Raw genomic sequence first — 18,990 nt, forward strand, 5'->3', positions numbered from 1 at the left:
CTTAAAAACCTTAAATATACTTAAAAGAACCTTGAAAATGCTTAAAAATCAATGAAAAAAAGGCTAAAATTGGTTCAAAATGCTTCAAAAATTTTTTAAAAATGAAGCAAAAACCCTTCAAAATCTTTAAAATTCTTAAAAAATCCTTGAAAACAGCATAAAAATATTTTGAAATCAATGATAAAAAGCTTAAAAATGCTTAGAGTGATCTTAAACATGCCTAAAAAGAACGTAAAAATACTTAAAAATTATAAAAAAATCTCTAAAAATAGAAAATAATTAAAAAAATCGAAATTCATGGTGCAAGATCTTGGATTCTAAGGTTCCAAGCTTGGGGTTCGGGGTTTCATGTTTAGAGTTTCAAGGTCCAAGGTTGGGATCGGGGTCTAAGGTCTAAGGCTTGAGGTTCTGGGCTGGGGGCTTAGGATCTGGGTCCACATTCGTGTTCGGGATTCAGATCCGGGCTTAGGTTGTCAATGTTATGATCGAACTCGCGTCTGAAAAGAAACACTCCAACCACTAACCAATTTTGCCAACCATAAGGATCGGCAAGGGTGAAAGTGTAATAAATAAATCTAATTACTCGCCAAATCTAAGACTAACCCTAGGTAACTCCAGTGCCCATTTTCCCCTACTTTTCGGTCTTCGTACTCGCCCCCGCCGCTGCTGCCCCCTAAGTCTTTGCCCCTGGCCGTACCGAGCCGACTGAAGAGCGCCTGAAGCTTCTTTTACCGTGCCGACTGCATCTTCCTCCAACAGCTCCTCGCCTCCTCCCTACGTGGTACAAAATTAAAAGTTTACATGATTTGTTGTTTGTTTGGTCTGAGAATTGCTTCTAATAATTGATTAGAACCTTTATAAATTGTTTTCTCAATTCAGTTTCACGTAACTTATTTTCTCTGTGTCGTGTTTAGTGAACTTAAAAAGCTTGCTTGGGAGTTCTCTTTGGGCTTGAAAGAATCTGTTTTTTTAACCAATGAAGGGTCTGTTTGGTTTTGCTGCAAAAGAAAATAATGAATTTTTCTTAATGAATCCGAATCAAAATTTTGTTAGTTTTCTCGGCAGCCAAACGGTGAATAAATGTGCAGTTTTTAGTTGAAGACTTTGAGGAAAGCCCCCACTCTGACAAATACCTTGAACCGTTTAGCATTATATATTAAAAACCCTCAAAATAGGCTTAGCAAAAAAACTCATGATTATTTCCTATGATTTCCAGGGTGGATCTTCTTTATTTAAGCTGAGATTTCCATCTTCCTCAGGTGCTATCTTCACCATTCTCTCTACTTTTCCCTAAACGCAAAGGTTGTTCATCAGGTTAACTCTATGACAGATCAAGTAACTTAAAGCTCCTTAACTCTCCCGGAACTGAAATTAAAATTCTCACTATTGGCCCCATGTATTTAGCATTCTAACATGTGAGACATGGTATCGAATTTACTGCAGTCATTTGCTGCTTTCCAAACCTTATCAATAGAACCCTCATATTACAAAATAACATTTACAAGGCATGGCTTCTACTGCCTCTTAAGATTACATACTTCTCTCATGTCAAGTTTGAATGATTTTTTTATGTGACTTGCACAAGCACGTCTCTGCTTAACTGTAACTAATCAATCATAACAGGCAGAATGAAAGGGGCAGTTCAAGCTTTTTTGTTGCATGGGAATACTGTAAAAAATGCTGTGATGCAACGCATTCGGGTGGTCAATCCAGTTAAGCGACCCATTATATTTTCCCGCTTTGAATCGGTTTCATCTGCTCGCATGGAAGAGCACGGCTTTGAGAGCACCACTATTGCAGACATCTTGAAAGCAAAAGGTAAAGGTGCAGATGGCTCCTGGCTTTGGTGCACTACAGATGACACTGTGTACAATGCTGTGAAGTCGGTAGGCATCTTTATGATTTTCATAAAATCTCAAAACTTTGTCGTGGAATACTTGATTTGCATCCTTAACTGGAACCTTTCTTTCCAGATGACTCAACACAATGTTGGTGCCCTGGTGGTTGTAAAACCTGGAGAGCAGGAATCAATTGCGGGTATTATCACTGAGAGAGGTATTTTAAGAAGTATTTCCTTGATGAAATTAATTCTGCACTAATGACTGGTGTGACTAATACGATTTTAAAATTTACGAGCTCAAGCTTGTTAATTTTTTGCTTGCACCAGCTCATTTTTATGCTTATTTATATTGTTTCTTACACCTTATAGTTTGCAATTGCATGCATTTAATGCCATTATTTTGTTCTCAATTCTCCTGTTATTTGTCATGTCAAACAGTCAAAGCTACCCTTTATTTTGAGCATTGCATATACGACATTTAGAGCACCCATCAAATTTTATTCACTTTGCTAAGATTGTACTTTGCTTCATTGTGCCTTTCTCAATTATCTAGAAGAGATTTTGAAGGAATTATGGTCTGCTTCTATTCTGCTTGTTAGTTAAGTTTTTTATTTGATGATATAACTTTCAGATTATCTTAGGAAAATAATAGTACAGGGAAGATCATCCAAGTCAACCAAGGTTGGGGACATCATGACTGAAGAGGTATTATTTATGGCTGATTGTTAAGATGTGCCTTTACACCACTCCTTGTGTTGGGAATACTAAGATTCTCTTATATGGTGGTTGTAGAACAAGCTCATTACTGTCACATCTGAGACCAAAGTTCTGCGAGCAATGCAATTGATGACAGGTACACTATGCTGCTTGTAAGACAATACTTTTTGTGTTCATTAGGCTGTTCCTTGTCAAGCTAGTCGTAACCTGTGGTATTTTGGCAGATAACCGAATCAGACACATTCCAGTGATTGATGAGAAGGGAATGGTCGGCATGGTTTCCATTGGAGATGTTGTTCGTGCTGTGGTGATTGAGCACCGTGAGGAGTTGGACCGTCTGAATGCTTACATTCAGGGAGGTTACTAGACGATGATGAAATCTTGTGTGTTTCACCTGTTATCTTGCATACTTGTTGGACATAAGTCAGCGGAGAGCTTGTAAATACTGTGTGTTTTCTGCATCTTCTGTCGCGTGGCTTTATCTTTCCCACATGTCAATGTGCGACGATATGAAATAATATCATGTGGACTAACAGTTTACCAATAAACATTATCGTCTTGCTTGGTATTTTTTATTTATAAATAATTTAAATTGTTGAAAAAATTTGGTTTTTTTATATCTTAATATATGCTAATATTTACATAATTATGCTTTGTTAATTCAGATATGAGTATTAATTATACTTATTAAAATTTTTAAGGGTTTTTGATAAAATTTTGTAAATTATCTTCAATTTTAAATACTACTGTTTTATCCAATGCTTTTATAATTATTTAGAATTAATCCACCTTGTGAAAATAATCTTAAGAGCCCCAAACAATTTTGGTGATCAATTAATAATTTAATTCAGCTTATTATTTTATTGTTTATTTTTATTCCTTTGTTAAAGTAATTTCATAAGCTGAATTCTTGAATAACAAATATAAATTTCATAAATAAAATAAATAATTAAGCGGTAAAACAATGGGTTAGGAAAAACCTTAATTGTTGTTAGGCTTGATCCAAATCTGCTAAGCTTGAAACATCTTCTTGGGCTTGGGTGGACTCTCGTTTTTCTTTGTATCCAATAAAACGACGTAGTTTTGGTCATTCGATAAAACCTTGAGCTAACCTTAGCATCCAGCCCCTTCCTCGTCTCTTCATTTTTGCTCTCCTCCTCTTCTCCCATTAACGCTAGCAGCCACCCACTCTGTCCCCGGGGCCGTCGCCTTCGTCCTCCTAGGCCTTTCCGCCGACGGCTCCCTCTTTCCATCTCTTTGCTCTTTTCTTCTCTTCCCCTTCCTCCTGCCGACAGTCCCTCTCTTTCTAAATAAGCCTAGCCACCGTTCTTCTCGGGCTCTGTCACTCTTAAAACTATATAAATACCTCGAAATCTATTTTGTCCGTATCACCCACCTCTCTCTCTCCAAAAAAAAAACATATTTTTCTAATAATTATTATATCAAGTAATTTTAATTCAATAATTCTCATTTAAGTTTAGTTTTGTCTGTATTGTTTATGCATTCATGTTACTTTCTTCTGCAATAACTGATCTGAAACATAAATAATATTTGCTGAATTAAATCTGGAATTGGGGTTTAGGGTATATAAAATGTGTTTTTTGATTTGGGTGTTTTTAATTTGTCCAAAAGGTGTTAGATTTAACTTTTATGGGTGTTTATTATTCGTGATTTTGAAGGGATTTCATAGATTCTAGCATTATGTGTTATTGGGAGCTAAAGACTTTTTTTTGGAGTGGTTTTTACTTTGTTTCCTTGCAAAGATTTTATGCAGGGGATGAGTTGGAGTCAAGAAATGTTGGGAAAGCAGTTATTATACAAACACTGACAGGTGTCATTATCACACTTGCTTAGGGAAATTTTAATCTATCTGAGAGATTTTAACCGGTCACATAATCATCCTCAATTATACCACATTTCTTAAGGTTTACATGGTCGTCCATTTACGGTAGTAACTGCCAACTAGCAGGTAGTGACGCAGAAAAATTAATGAAAAACGTACACAAATAAATAAATCTGGACGAAATGGAAGTCACTGTTAAATCAGTTTTATCATCTTGAAACTGAGAAGCCTAAAATGGTTTTGTTAACCCTAAAACCGATTTGGAATTTCTTGCACCTGTTTGTAAAAAAATTTAAAATCCATTCAACAAACCCTAAAATCAATATGAAAACCTTTGAATCGATTAAGTAAACTTTAAAAATGGTTCAAGATCCGTTGAACCAGTTCAACAAACCTAAAGTCGGTTTTTAGAACCCTCAAATCGGTTTACAAAATTTAAAACCGGGTTCAGAAACCTTAAACCGGTTAAAGTTTTCCTAAAGCCGGTTCTAAATTACAGTACTTAGCAGTATTTTTGAAAAATTTTATTTAAATTTTAAATCAAATAGAGACTCTAATTTTGTATCAACACTTACAAAATTTTATGTAGTGAAATGGGAAGGAAAATGGAATGGGCAGCTAGGGAGAAGCACATGGGAGGAATACCAAGGAAGATAGTGTTCCTGGCGGTGGGGTCGGTCGCAAAGGCAGTAACCTCTCTTCTCAACACCTCCTCCATTCATAATGCCGATACCCTCATTCGTCTTGTCCGCTCTCGACCTCCTGGCATACCACTTCTCACCGTTAGCAATCACATGTCTACGTGGGTAGACCTCTTAAATCCTTTTTTTTTTTCTCGCTTTCCTCTTTACTTCATTCTTTGTTAATTACGAAATAAATTATATGTGATTGCACTTACTCGGTGTTAACAATCACATTTTGTTGCTTTGCAGCTTGGATGATCCACTTCTTTGGGGATTCAAGGGTTTCCCCTCCTTGGATGCAAAATTGGCACGCTGGGTACTTGCTGCAGAAGACATTTGTTTCAAAAATTTTCTCCTTACTTATTTTTTTAGACTTGGTATGCCATTTCTCTGTCCCGTCTTTATGACCACCCTTCAACTTCTCTCTCTCTCAAAGAAATACTTTTGATTTAATATTTCATTAGCTTATGAGTTTCATTCTATTATTAGCTTTGAATTGACTTAACAGTATTTATTGGATTCATATATAACCAACCATCTTATTTTCAACACTGTTATTTAGTTTGGAACAATTACCTTTCGAGGATTTAAGATACCTTAGCCCTCACCAGCATAAGGTACCAGTCTTAGTTTAGTTAATTGAGAAAACAGACAAAGATTTTATAGTTAAAGTGGTACATTGAACATTTATATAGCTTGGATACCATATTGAAAATTGGCCCTATCTTGAGGCATCCCTTGTGTAATTACCACATAAGTTAGTAAGCGAAGTAGCAACTCTAGATGAAATAATTTATTGTAGTTTAATCGAGCAAAAAGTTCATAGTTGGTCAAACCTAGTAATTTATCACAGGCTTTGGTCAAAATCTGTGGGTTTAATTGATTCCCTGATGGACTTGATCTTGCTAATGGTATAACTAGTTCTAGCCCTTGCTCTAGGGTTTGTAGACTATCCTTACCAGCCATGCTTTCACATATAACTATTACTATAAGGTATTATAAGAAATGCCTTTTGAATTGTGACTTTTATCATTACTTACGGATGTACATCTTGTATGACCTTCTTCATACCTAGGCGAAATTTTATGTGAGCTTGATTTGGTTTTTAAGAGAGCAAATAGTTTAAAGTAAGATCTGTCTCTGAAATAGTAAATTGTGCAGGTAAATGCATACCTATTACAAGGGGTGCGGGAATTTATCAGGAACACATGAATGAAGCTCTTGAGTGCTTAAACAATGGAGCCTGGGTATTCAGCGAAATTTATACTACCCTTACTTAGAACTTTTGGATAGAGCTTTTATATCCTGAGATTGTTGGGTTCTTCTGAGCTGTATTTAAACATGTTTCGTAATGTCTTGTTGCTTTGGTTCATCCTGGACAAGTCAATCAGGTTAACATTGATGCCTACTCAGTCATGGAGCCTCTCTTTAGAATTTCAACTATATAGGTTTGTTGGTGAGAACAGTCGCATGACCAGTTTCATTTGTGTTACTTTATAATTCTTCTTTCATTCTTTCACTTCCTCTTTCAAGCTCTTCAATAGTTGAGACCGAAAAAGATATACGGCCTTACTCTCAAGGAAATAAATCAAGGAAAAAATGAACATTAAAGGAACTGAAACCATAGAGAATGAATATAATTTCAAGTGATGAATAAGTTTATTTAGTTGAGATACAAGTGGTCCTTGTTTCTCTTTCATTGCATTGTCTTCAAAATGTTGGGTTTGGTTTTCCAGACATGGTAGCTCCACAAACCAGTTGTTAAGGTTGTTCCTTGCATTTCCTGGCATTCTATTTACATCTGCTACCTATTTGGGCTTTTAGTCCATCTCTTGCCACAGGACAGCCACTGTAGTTTTAAGTGAAGGAGAATTATTTGAAAAGGTATATGAGTGCTAATAAGTTGGTAGCTTATTGGCTATAATTCCGAACTAGTATTGGGGTAGTAGAGCCTGTTGGACAATAACAAATATTATTTCACATCTAAAACATCTGAAGCAATCCTTGGTGATTTAATGTAATATATTGGATAGCTTACATGTTGTGGTTGAAGTTTTGGGTTCTAATGTCTGGTTCGAACTTGGATGATGTTGTCTCTTGGATTTTTTGTAGGCAAGTTTTTTAATGTTCTGTATGCTCCCTTATGCCTGAATTAATCCATGTTTAAGAATGGCAAACACCTAACAGATTGATACATGCATGGGCTTTTTGTCAGTGAGTTTTTTAAATGTCCTTGGTGATTGAATGTAGTATATTGGGTAACTTACATATCGTGGTTGAAGTTTTGGGTTCCAGTGCGTCTTTTGAACTTGGATGATGTTGTGAACTCTTGGATTTTTTGTGGGCAAGTTTTTTAAATGTGCTGTACACTCCCTTATGTGACTTTGCTGTCAGCATCCCTTAACTAATCCATGTTTAAGAATGGCAAACTCCTAACAGGTTGATAAATGCTTGGGCTTTTTGTTGTGTCATTCGTGAATGCACTAAACTTGTTGATAGAATGGCTAAAAATTTTTTAATTTAGTGTCCACGTTGCTGTATTGAGATTCATTTTCTCAAGAATTTATACTTCATGGCTTTAAGGTGTCCTAATGTTTCTCATGTCTTCAATTGCCAGCTACATACATTTCCTGAAGGTAAAGTTTCACAAGAAGATGCACCTATAAGACGATTAAAATGGGGAACTGCTAGTCTAATTGTTCGTGCTCATGTGACTCCAATAGTTCTTCCCATTGTTCATTGTGGTTTTGAAGAGGTTAGAAATCTTTTTCCTTTTGCTTCTTCTCTTCATTTTCCAGATTCAATTTCATCTGAGTGAATTTAGGTTGTGAAAGTCTTAGAAATAATTTCCTGGGTTCTGTTGACATTTCTTTCTTTCTCATATCCCCCATTCACTTATCAAAAAGAGATGTCTTCTCTCTAATTTTTTGGGGGATGTTATTTGGACATTGAGCATGAACATTCGGCATAAATGCACACTCACTGTGATATTGGATGTATTGATGCCGGTTAGACTTTAAAGCCTCTACGATTTTGCCCAGTTTGCAGTTTATTTTGATGCAATACATAGCAAGGCTTGGGAAGACTCACAGTAACAGTGTTCGATGACTATTGTTGTCAGACTAAGCAAAATAAAATTTTACTGCAAAAGTACTTTTGATTCCACCTCATTGCATGCCCAGCAGTCACTTCCTGAATCAGCCCTCTCAGAATTTCCTATTACCCATTTTTTGCTGCAAATTTTAAATTAAAGGATGTAGTGAAACCTAGGTGAACAATCAGATACCAATTTCAATTAACCAGTTTTTTCTCACTTTTCATGCCTATGCTACAGCTTTACTAATTGATCCCGCAGTCGATAATTGAGCCTGTGGCGTGGGGCCTGAAATTGTTGGCTGAAAGTTCCATTTACGAATATTCTCAACTACTACTGTCATTGTTATTATTATTATTTTTGAGAATCACATTACTTAAGACAATAATTAAACTTCATCTGTATGTTGAAATAGTAGGAGTGATCAAGTATTATTTGATATTTTGTGCTACGGGCACAATGACAAATCTAGTTCATGCCATAATCAGTATAGCAGTGGAAGTGGGTTGCGCGGCTGTGCGAAAGTCATTTGACTTATACAGTCTGGTTTAATTGTTTTACTCAATATTTCTGCATGTCAATAGACATTTGTTCCTGGTGTCTTACATTAAGACCAATTAGCAGGAGAATTATGGGTGTCTTGTTGTGTACATCTAGGTATCATTCATCATTTTTTCATGTAGTGGCTCTTTGCAAATCTCATTGCATGTTAAATTAATGAAATATGGATGAGCACATCACTTGTGGATTACTCAAATTCCATTTGTTTTACTCTGATTGGCCTATTTGTTGATTTTGGTTCATTCGTTGTGTCTCCAATTATAATGCACAGGTGATGCCAGAAAAATTTTTTCTTGACAGAAGGCCTCCATTTCCATTATGCAATAAAAATATCAAAATTATCATTGGTGAGCCACTAGAATTCGATATTCCTAGAATGAGGCAGACGGCAATTTCCATATCTCGTGATCTATCATGTACTTATCGAGGATGGCCTATTATCTCCCCTTATGGATTGGATGAAGCAGCACAGAGATGCCTATACTCAACTATTTCAGAGCAAATACAAACTGCCATGGAGGGTTTGCGAAATGCTGGTAAAAGTTTCTTAAAGTAGGTTATTTAAACCTTATTTAATGTTGAGGATAAAAGAATAAAATGCTTATTGAGTCTCTGTTTTAACGTTTTAAGTACACTCGCATGCGTCCAGTTTTGTATTAAGGAAACGCACTTAGCTGGAAACCATGTTCAAGTCGTGGTTTTGAAAACATATACTTTAAAATGAATTAATAACTATGCAAGTGCAATCAGCTTGGACGTTTCAAAAACGTTCCTTTGAAAACTCTCAAGTCCGGTTTTGAATTTGAAGGTTATTCTAATATTATTTGTTAAGGTGATATTTAAGCAAAAAAATAGTCATTAATGTATTATATTCTTTTGAAAATACAAGAATAGTGCATTAAATGTAATTATATTTTAACTATTTTTAACAAGTGTGAGTAGATTGATTAATCAAAATTTAAATTTAATTAAGTACAAAAATTTAATTTATATTTTTGTCAAAATTTTTCTTTGTATAAGCATCGGATGTGAATTGATGGTATACATGTATTTTGGTGATAGAAATGCTAATTAATTGTTAAAAGTGTAGAGTGCATATTATGACTTAAATATTTATCAGAATATTATGTGATTATTTATTAGTCAAGACAACATAGGATATTTTGAGAAATTGGACATTAAATTTACATGGGAGAGGGAAAAAAATGAAGCGTAAAACCTACTATATTATTATTTAATGATGTTGGTTTTCTATGGATTGCTTCGAACATTTTCGTGTTTATCTTGACTCATTCTGCTGCTGGTTGTTGGTGGTACTCTTTGCGTGTATAAAGCATATAGCAAGACATACTTAAAAGAAAAGTATTAATAATATATGTCAAGACGACAAGTGATGTAGCCATTCTAAGTGGCATTTCTTGTGAAGGAAAGTTGTCAACTTTTTAAATATTAAGGATCCATCTTCTTTTTCTTATTATTATTTTTTGCGAGTTGAACAACAAGAGCCGGCAGGGCATAGCCGGCTAGCGTTTTGCTATTCCTTGAATCTTTCGATTTTGTAGGCACACTCTTTTGATATTTCTCGCCCAAGTGTAAGCATTGGAGTCGAAGGGAGGCTTATTTGTTTGTCAGATTCAACGTTCAACTATTTACTTGCTCAACCCACGCAATGTGCCAAAGCCCACGTTTACCTCCGCGTTCTTTGTCGTGTCCACCCTTGTCTTTAGAAATGCTTCTATGTTCCCGAGAGGAAGAAGATTTGGACACTAGTAACAAGAGTCAAGTATTTTCTAGTGCGTTTAATCACCTTCGTCCTCTTTTTATTTTTTATTTCATTTAAAATCACTTTCTCGATAATTTGTAGTAAATCAACAGGGGCATATGCATATGCAAATATGCAATTATGCAAAATGTAACCCTAAATAAATCCGGTAAAGCTCACCAACTAGAGATCTTTTTGTTTTGTGTACCTTGAAGTCAAGGAGCTACCAACAACGATCCTTATCGGGCGAAAATGGGGTAAAAGCTAGTAAGGTAGGATAAAATAATTTAAGTAAAGCAAAGCACTGAAATTTGATAATAAAGATAAAATTATGAGTGAAAAAACAGAAGGGAATATTATTGGAAATGGAAGAAATAGGTAAGGTTGCTTAAAAGTTAAATCTAAAAGTAGGGTCCTCTAGGAAAGGTGCAAAGTCCAAATTTATGCGAGTGCAGAAGGATGCGTTAAGGGCCCGTGGCTGGGCCTGGTCCTAGAATGCACCTTCCCGCCTCTGGGGTCACACTTGGACTGACCTGGGAGGGGTAGTATTGCAATTTTAGACGATGAATAAGACGTTTGCAGACGAGTGATTTCATATGTTTTCGAATGGATGGAGTAGTATTCTTTTAAGTTTCTTTTTTTGGGAGTGGAAATGTTTTTAAATATTTGTTTATTTGAATTTTGAAGAATTGATTTGATATGGGCAGTTGAAAATTCATTTGTTTCCACACCCATTCAAAGTGGTTGTTACTTGTTAGTAGATCTAAGGCCGAATGTAATATCGGAAGCAAGCCATTTAAGATTTTAAGTAATTATGCATCATCTCGTCCATTTATAGCAGTCTCGTGACTCTCACCATTGTCTTTCCTTTTTCTATTTTTGGTTTTTTATTTTTCTAGTCTGCCTTCTTCACTCCCCGCCCAGCTCATCAACAGATCTCTCAATCTCTTTTCTGTTCGTTGGGTTGCAATGCCACCGGCTGGTAACCCAGTTATTTCCTCTCCCCATATTGCACCCATTTTATCAATCTAAAGATTCTGTTTTTTTTTTGGTTATAAATTAGCTTTGTTTTTTTCAATCCCTTTATGTATTTGTGGGATCGATTCTTGAATTCATTGCCCTATTTCAGCAATATTTATAAGAGCTCAATGCCGTTGGTGGAGTAGGAGTTTGCAGATTTCTCCTATTATCACCCCATTTATATGCAGTTCTTATGTGTGGATCTCCGGTTTTTTCTTTTTACCCCATTTGCCGTTTTACAGTTGATTTTGGTAAATATTACGGCTGGCCTTGAGTTGTGTAATCTCTACTCAAAAATCAAGCTTTTGCTGTTGTCCACATATAATTTAGGAGCACAAAGGAGCAGAGCATCTTTGTTTTCATCGGGCTGATTCCCGTGAAATGACCATTGACACGCTGCCATCCATGGCCCAAAGTATGAGAGCAAGTAGGTCTTCCTTTAGCTCTAGCAATGGAAATGAAGATGCTCAGATACAGAGCGCTGGTTCTATTTCAAATGGGGACGATTACGACAGCGATGGCTCCAACTTTGCACCTCCGTAAGTGCCCCTCAGGTGCACCTCTTTATTATTAATTAAACCAAATTGTGTATTGCAATCAAGCCTCACTAACTTCCTCAGCATGAAATTTATCAGTTGGAAATGCCCGTATATATTTCTTTGCTTATCTGAAACATTTTCTACTTCTAAGTTCTAACTGTTTGCAGTCTGTTTCTCTTTTATGCAGTACACCAACTACATTGTCCATGGCAATTCCAGCAGAACTTGCTGGTGTAATCCCCTTGATTGATAGATTTCAGGTGGGGAACTGCACCTTCTAGCTATAAGGATATTGTGCAAAGTTGCTGTTGATTATGCGTGAAAAAATGATCAGAATTCATGTCAGGTTTATATTTCTTTCTGGACCAATGCTTCTTGAAATTCTGATTTTCAATCAATTGTGTAGGTGGAGGGATTCTTAAGAATGATGCAGAAACAGATTAATTCTGCTGGAAAACGTAGTTTTTTCTCTAAAAAATCTGTAGGCCCTCAAGTTAGAGAAAGGTTCACATTTGAGGATATGTTGTGTTTCCAAAAGGTAATAATATACTCTTTTTGAACATAATTTTTCTGTTAACCAAACTCTGAAACATATAAGTTAGAAGTATTAACTATCCACAGGATCCGATTCCAACCTCACTACTTAAAATCAATAGTGACCTGGTGAGCCGAGCTACAAAAATGTTCCACATGGTTTTGAAGTATATGGGAGTTGATTCATCTGAACGAGTAACTCCACTAAGCTTAGATGAACGGATTGAGCTTGTTGCAAAACTATATAAGCAAACTTTGAAGCGTGCTGAACTTCGAGATGAATTTTTTGCTCAGATTTCAAAACAAACGAGGAACAATCCTGATAGGTATGCATGTCCTTTTTAAGAATATGCCTTTCTCTTCTTATGTATTCCTATTCTCTTACTTCATGCTAGTTATCTTCGTTCATTTGGATGATACAGGCAAAACTTGATCAAAGCATGGGAGCTGATGTATTTATGTGCATCCTCCATGCCTCCTAGCAAAGACATTGGTGGATATTTATCTGAGTATGTTCACAATGTAGCGCACAGTGCAAGCACCGATTCTGAGGTCCAAACTCTTGCATTAAATACGTTAAATGCTTTGAAGCGTTCTGTCAAAGCTGGCCCCCGTAACACAATACCGGCCCGTGAAGAGATTGAAGCTATTTTAACTGGTCGAAAGCTAACAACTATCGTGTTTTTCTTGGATGAAACTTTTGAAGAAATAACATATGACATGGCAACGACTGTGTCTGATGCTGTAGAGGTACTATTAAGCGTTCTCAACTTTATGTGTATCATCAGTGTAGGTGGAATTTATTAGAGGAAAATAAATTAATCACATTTTTTCTGTCAAAACTTGTTGTCTATGATGTTTAAAAAGCCATAGAGCTGGTTGTCATAATCTGAATACATTACTTAAAGTCACAACAAATTGATAGGTTTTAGCATTGGATATTTCTTGAGCCAGTGAGTGAGAAAGAATAAAAAAAGCCATCTCCTTTTATTTTGGTGAATAAGGAATTCCTTATAATTGTTTTGGCAAGCTAAAGAGAAATTCATTTTTCTTGTACATTCATCCAAAGTGTGTGTCTTGTATTTCATTTCTGCATCAGATTGAAAAAACTGAATCTGTTCAGTGAAGGGGTAGTTGTAAGAACTTCTGGGTTGTATGGGAGGTTCACTTATTAAATCTTGCTTGCTGTGCATTTTTCCTACTTAACATTAGATTAAAGTCACAATCCACTGCTTAACCAATTTTTTCCTTTACAGCATTTAAGTTCCTGCATGATATGATCATCTCTGGTAGGCTATAATCTTTAATATGAAACTCAAATTCTATGTTTTATTGGGAGGTTCTTTTCTAATTTTTTGTTAGATTGTTCCTTGGAATGCTCTTACAATTTGGCTCACTATTTTTAAGTAAGAAATTAATTAGAAATTTCTATTCTTGGCCTTCAACCTGTTTACTAAACATGGTAGCAGCTAAGCTTCAACACTGATAGATGCTGATTAAATTTGATCAAGAAAGTTTCTTGTGCTTGGATGTCATTGACGGGTATGTTTTATCTTCAATTTCATCACACATTTCTTTTGACTGTTTTTGTCTCAATTTCTTGCATCAGGAGCTTGCAAGTATAATTAAACTTTCAGCTTATTCTAGCTTCAGCCTGTTTGAATGCCGTAAAGTTGTTACTGGTTCCAAGTCTCCTGATCCAGGGAATGGTATGTATTTTACTTCTTGATTATTTCCTACATAAAGATTTGCTGACACTATTGTCTAATGCTCACTTATTGTCACATAGAGGAATACATTGGGTTAGATGATAATAAATATATTGGCGATTTGCTGGCGGAAATCAAGGCAGCTAAGGATCGAAGTAAAGGGGAAATATTACACTGTAAACTCATATTTAAAAAGAAGCTATTTCGGGAGTCAGATGAAGTGGTAACAGACCCAATGTTTGTACAGCTGTCCTATTTTCAAGTATGTGATCTGGTTTGAATTTGTATACAACAGCTTTAACACGATTGATATATTTCTAAACTTGATACTTTATGCAGCTACAACATGATTATATTTTGGGCAATTATCCTGTTGGAAGGGATGATGCTGCACAGTTGTCTGCTTTGCAGATCTTGGTTGAGATTGGATTTGTTGGTAGCCCTGAATCGTGCACGTAAGTTCTATTATCCAGACTTCCTTTTGTCTAGCCATTTGAACTTCCAATACATGCAATGACACTGTTTTATTTCCTACTGTTTTTGGTGTCATAAGCATTACTGAATCGTTCTTTGGTTTTGGGGTTTTGAGCTTTAAGAAAATTTGCTGAATTACGTAATATCATTTTTAGTGACTGGAATACTCTCCTAGAAAGATTCCTTCCTAGACAAATTGCAATTACTCGAGCAAGGCGAGAGTGGGAGCTGGATATTCTTTCTCGTTACTGTTCAATGGTGAGAACTTTAATTTTTAAATTCCTTATTCTTGATTGATTTAGTTTTCCAAATCTATGCAGCAGTGGTAAAATTTTCTTCTGATTATAATTTGTTCTGGCAATCATGAAGGAACACCTGACAAAAGATGATGCAAGACAACAATTTCTACGGATATTGAGGACACTTCCTTATGGAAATTCAATTTTCTTCAGTGTTCGCAAAATTGATGATCCGATTGGACTTCTGCCTGGACGGATAATTTTGGGTATCAACAAGCGTGGGGTCAGTTTTGACATTTTGTTTGTGTGGGTCATGGTTTCTGTTTCACTATTCACTTCTAAATTGCTAAAGATTAATGTATGTGTTCATTTATGCAGGTTCACTTTTTTCGTCCTGTTCCCAAGGAGTATTTACATTCAGCTGAATTAAGAGACATAATGCAATTTGGGAGCAGCAACACTGCTGTCTTTTTCAAGATGCGAGTTGCTGGTGTTCTTCACATATTTCAGTTTGAAACTAAACAGGTTTAGACAACTCTATCTATCATCCTCCTCCTTTGTTTTTGGACAATGCAATTTATATTCAGCCCATAGATCTAGAGTATGTGGTGCAAGTCTTCAAGAGGACACTTCAATGGTTAAATCTTGAGATCTTAAACTTGGAGATCTTAGGTTTGTATCTTGTGGGGTTGGGATGATAAGATAGGCAATGGGTATCTCTCATTTTGTAGCTACAGAAGCCAATGGGCTTCCATATGTATAAAGGAGAGGAATATGAGGTGCTAGCTCTCATACTCTTTTATTGTTTAGTTACATTGCTTGTGGAACTTTAACATCTCTTTACCATTTGTATTTTTGGTGACAATTGAATGATTTCCATTTTATGCAGGGGGAAGAAATTTGTGTAGCTCTTCAAACACATATAAACGATGTTATGTTACGACGCTACTCAAAAGCTCAGTCTGTTGCTAATGGCTCTGTGAATGGAGATGTTTCTAACAATTTTAAGCCTCCTAGTCTAGAAGTGTACGAGAAACGTGTTCAGAATTTATCAAAAGCTGTTGAAGAATCTCAAAAGAACACTAATCAAGTAAGCTTCAAAAGAAATTTGGCAATTCGCATTGAATCCAGATCACATTTTTGACTTCTGAAGTTCTGATTGCATCTCTCTGTCTTGGAAACTTCATTTGAAATTCATGTGTTATGTACTTGAATCTAGTTGTTGGGTGAATTGCATGAGAAGCAAAAGCAAGAGTTGAAAACACAAGAAGAATTGGAGTGTCTGAAAAATGCCTTGAGGAAAGAGAAGGAAGACTTAATGGAAGTTATGTGCGACCGTGATAGAATTAGATCATTATGTGAAGAAAAGGATACTGCTCTTCAGGCTAGTATATTTAATCTTTTAAAATTATCCTTATATCAATTTTCCCTGTACTTTTCCTGTTTTTACATTTGAATATTGTAGGCTGCTCTCTTAGAGAAGAAGGCGATGGAAGTGAGGTTGGCTAAGTTAAGTAATCTAGCTTCAGAGAACAATGCCGAAGGAGACACAGGTGGGACAATTAATCAGGTAGGACTTCATAAGGCGATGCTATTGAGTTACGCTCTATGTCATCCCCCAATTTTATATATGATAATGACATTTGTTTGCTTAGATTGTAATGGATAAAACTTTTTGCACTATGTTCTATTTTGCAGTCAGTGCAGAAGCTCCAAGATGAGTTGAAACTTCGTACAGGAGAGTTGCATATAGCTGAAGAAAAGGCAAAAAGATTAACAAATGAGAAGGTCATATTGGAACAGAAGATTTCTGGACTAGAAAGGAAGAAAGATGACGAGGTAGTGTAGTGAGATTGGAATTATATTTGTGCAAGTAGCTGATTTTACATGGTAATTAGATTGATGATTCAGACTGGTACTCAAAATATAGGTGAAAATTCTCAAGAAGAGCCTTGAGCAAGAATGTAAAGCCTTAAAGCTTCAAGTTTCCGAACTTGAAAAGAAGTTGGAAGGGGTTACCAAAGAGTTGGCTGTTGCAGAGTCGACTCTTGCAATTAGGAATGCAGATTTTGCCGCACTGCAGAATAATTTAAAAGAATTAGAGGAACTGAGGGAAATGAAAGAGGTACTGGTACTGGTCTCTTTAAATTTTAAAGTATGTCCTCTATGTATGGGACTTAGATATAAATTTTCCATAATCCTGCAGGGAATTCAATGTTTATGCCCTTGTTGCTCACAATTCATTAGCTGAATCCATTTTTACCTATTAAGTTTTATTGCCCTGTCAGGATATTGATAGAAAGAATGAACAAACTGCCGCTATCTTGAAGATGCAAGGGGCTCAACTTGCTGAGTTAGAAGTGCTTTATAAGGAAGAACAAGTTTTAAGAAAGCGATATTTTAATACAATAGAAGGTTGGAATAAAGTAGACAAATTATTCAATAAATTGTTGGAAATATCATGTTGAAGTTGTTTTAGTATATTGTATTTGTTATAACATATAGTTCATAGCTCAAGTTGAGCTTTTTTTTTTTTATTTAAATCTTTTTCCCTTTTAAATGACCACTAAATGATTTACCATTGTTTAAACTTCAGATATGAAAGGCAAAGTTAGAGTTTTTTGTCGTGTGAGACCTTTAAATGAGAAAGAGATGGTTGAAAAGGAAAGAAAAGTGCTCACAGGCTTGGATGAATTCACGGTTGAACATCCCTGGAAGGATGATAAAATAAAACAACACATGTATGATCGTGTCTATGATGACAATGCTACCCAAGAAGATGTTTTTGGTGATACGAGGGTAATCTGGATGCACCTTGGTAGTTTGTTTTAAATTTACTTTGATATGGGATTTTAATTTTGTAGTTTTTTAAGTTACTGTATCTCCTTCACCTTTTCCTTTTTTTGTTTTTTATGATGCAGTACTTGGTGCAATCAGCTGTAGATGGGTACAATGTTTGCATATTTGCTTATGGTCAAACTGGCTCTGGAAAGACATTTACAATATATGGATCAGATAGCAATCCTGGATTGACACCTCGAGCTATTGCCGAACTTTTCAAAATTTTAAGGCGAGATAGCAACAAATTCTCATTTTCATTGAAGGTAATTATTTTGAAAATAGTATAAGTTATATACATAACAGGTTTCTTTTTCCAAATAATTTGGACATTAAATGCATAAAGCATACACCATATTACTTGCTTTTATGATGTTGAATGTCTACATCTGAATCATGATCTTATATTTAATTGAACAGTTCAAAACTGTCAGGTTGCACTCTCACAATTCTTTTCAACGTGACAAGACCTTTTCATTTTGACCTAAATTGATAATGGTCCGTCTAAAAATGTTTGAAAATCAAATTTTTTATCCCATCAACTAACTACTAACATTCATCATTAACGTGACAGGCATATATGGTGGAGTTATACCAGGATACACTTGTAGACTTGTTATTACCAAAGAATGCTAAGCGTCTGAAACTTGATATAAAGAAAGATCCGAAGGTATAATTGCTTATAGTGGATAGATTGTGGCTTGTACCTTCATCGGTATTGCTTCTCGAAGAATTTATATAGCTTACACAATTTTTTTGCTATAAAATTTTCTATGATGATTTTCCCTGGCTTAGTTTATTTGTCTAGTTTTCATGTGCTTTTAGTTTGTGATATTCAGGGAATGGTGGCCGTAGAAAATGCAGCAGTTATGCCAATATCAACTTTTGAGGAGTTAAAAAGCATTATTCATAGAGGATCAGAACGAAGACACATATCTGGGACACAGATGAATGAAGAAAGTTCAAGATCTCATCTAATACTTTCAATTGTTATTGAGAGTACCAATCTTCAAACACAGTCTGTTGCAAGGGGAAAGGTATAATCATTTTTCAGTATATTATGACTTTGTATAAATTTGAATCTTTTTTTTTTTTGAAAGTTAGAGTTCATTCATAAATAAAGGAAGTCCATATACA

General features: G+C 35.5%; 3 protein-coding genes across 11 annotated transcripts in view; all 3 read left to right on the forward strand.

The window, feature by feature from the left end:
• The first annotated feature begins 547 nt into the window (after positions 1 to 547).
• On the forward strand, positions 548 to 3,174 carry CBSX3 (Cystathionine beta-synthase (CBS) family protein). 5 transcript variants are annotated; one of them, XM_021418131.2, is made up of 7 exons: positions 548 to 781; positions 1,217 to 1,335; positions 1,624 to 1,886; positions 1,974 to 2,055; positions 2,472 to 2,545; positions 2,633 to 2,693; positions 2,782 to 3,174. In XM_021418131.2, the coding sequence occupies exons 3-7, from the start codon at positions 1,629 to 1,631 to the stop codon at positions 2,922 to 2,924; spliced, it is 618 nt and encodes a 205-aa protein (XP_021273806.1). In that variant the 5' UTR covers positions 548 to 781; positions 1,217 to 1,335; positions 1,624 to 1,628; the 3' UTR covers positions 2,925 to 3,174. The 5 variants fall into 5 exon arrangements, with proteins under 5 accessions (XP_021273806.1, XP_021273804.1, XP_021273805.1 ...); XM_021418129.1 differs by having other exon boundaries at positions 1,217 to 1,314; XM_021418130.1 differs by having other exon boundaries at positions 1,217 to 1,302.
• A 407-nt stretch (positions 3,175 to 3,581) lies between these two features.
• On the forward strand, positions 3,582 to 10,754 carry LOC110429270 (Phospholipid/glycerol acyltransferase family protein). Of its 4 annotated transcripts, none has more exons than XM_021445217.1 (6): positions 3,582 to 4,388; positions 4,990 to 5,202; positions 5,333 to 5,460; positions 6,245 to 6,330; positions 7,701 to 7,838; positions 9,010 to 9,604. In XM_021445217.1, exons 2-6 carry the CDS (start codon positions 4,994 to 4,996, stop codon positions 9,292 to 9,294), a joined length of 846 nt encoding a protein of 281 aa, XP_021300892.1. In that variant the 5' UTR covers positions 3,582 to 4,388; positions 4,990 to 4,993; the 3' UTR covers positions 9,295 to 9,604. The 4 variants fall into 4 exon arrangements, with proteins under 4 accessions (XP_021300892.1, XP_021300893.1, XP_021300891.1 ...); XM_021445218.2 differs by lacking the exon at positions 3,582 to 4,388 and adding an exon at positions 10,301 to 10,754 and having other exon boundaries at positions 4,424 to 5,202; positions 9,010 to 9,274; XM_021445216.2 differs by lacking the exon at positions 3,582 to 4,388 and having other exon boundaries at positions 4,426 to 5,202.
• Positions 10,755 to 11,106: 352 nt separating this feature from the next.
• Positions 11,107 to 18,990, forward strand: part of ZWI (kinesin-like calmodulin-binding protein (ZWICHEL)) — a 9,627-nt gene continuing 1,743 nt past the window's right edge. Inside the window, exons 1-21 of one of the 2 annotated variants that reach the window (XM_021445213.2) lie at positions 11,107 to 12,059; positions 12,247 to 12,319; positions 12,466 to 12,597; positions 12,681 to 12,919; positions 13,016 to 13,343; positions 14,203 to 14,302; positions 14,383 to 14,564; positions 14,642 to 14,757; positions 14,932 to 15,034; positions 15,146 to 15,298; positions 15,394 to 15,540; positions 15,905 to 16,105; positions 16,235 to 16,399; positions 16,481 to 16,585; positions 16,714 to 16,854; positions 16,946 to 17,140; positions 17,304 to 17,430; positions 17,612 to 17,814; positions 17,937 to 18,119; positions 18,428 to 18,523; positions 18,693 to 18,890. In XM_021445213.2, the coding sequence (XP_021300888.1) occupies positions 11,902 to 12,059; positions 12,247 to 12,319; positions 12,466 to 12,597; positions 12,681 to 12,919; positions 13,016 to 13,343; positions 14,203 to 14,302; positions 14,383 to 14,564; positions 14,642 to 14,757; positions 14,932 to 15,034; positions 15,146 to 15,298; positions 15,394 to 15,540; positions 15,905 to 16,105; positions 16,235 to 16,399; positions 16,481 to 16,585; positions 16,714 to 16,854; positions 16,946 to 17,140; positions 17,304 to 17,430; positions 17,612 to 17,814; positions 17,937 to 18,119; positions 18,428 to 18,523; positions 18,693 to 18,890 (3,345 nt within the window). In that variant the 5' untranslated portion in view covers positions 11,107 to 11,901. Of the gene's footprint in view, positions 12,075 to 12,246; positions 12,320 to 12,465; positions 12,598 to 12,680; positions 12,920 to 13,015; positions 13,344 to 14,202; positions 14,303 to 14,382; positions 14,565 to 14,641; positions 14,758 to 14,931; positions 15,035 to 15,145; positions 15,299 to 15,393; positions 15,541 to 15,904; positions 16,106 to 16,234; positions 16,400 to 16,480; positions 16,586 to 16,713; positions 16,855 to 16,945; positions 17,141 to 17,303; positions 17,431 to 17,611; positions 17,815 to 17,936; positions 18,120 to 18,427; positions 18,524 to 18,692; positions 18,891 to 18,990 lie in introns of both variants that reach the window. The other variant, XM_021445214.2, reaches the window with a different exon arrangement.

The sequence above is a fragment of the Theobroma umbraticum genome, unplaced genomic scaffold (genome assembly GCF_002168275.2).
Source record: "Theobroma umbraticum cultivar Fairchild unplaced genomic scaffold, ASM216827v3 scaffold_44.0, whole genome shotgun sequence".
Classification (NCBI taxonomy): domain Eukaryota; kingdom Viridiplantae; phylum Streptophyta; class Magnoliopsida; order Malvales; family Malvaceae; genus Theobroma; species Theobroma umbraticum.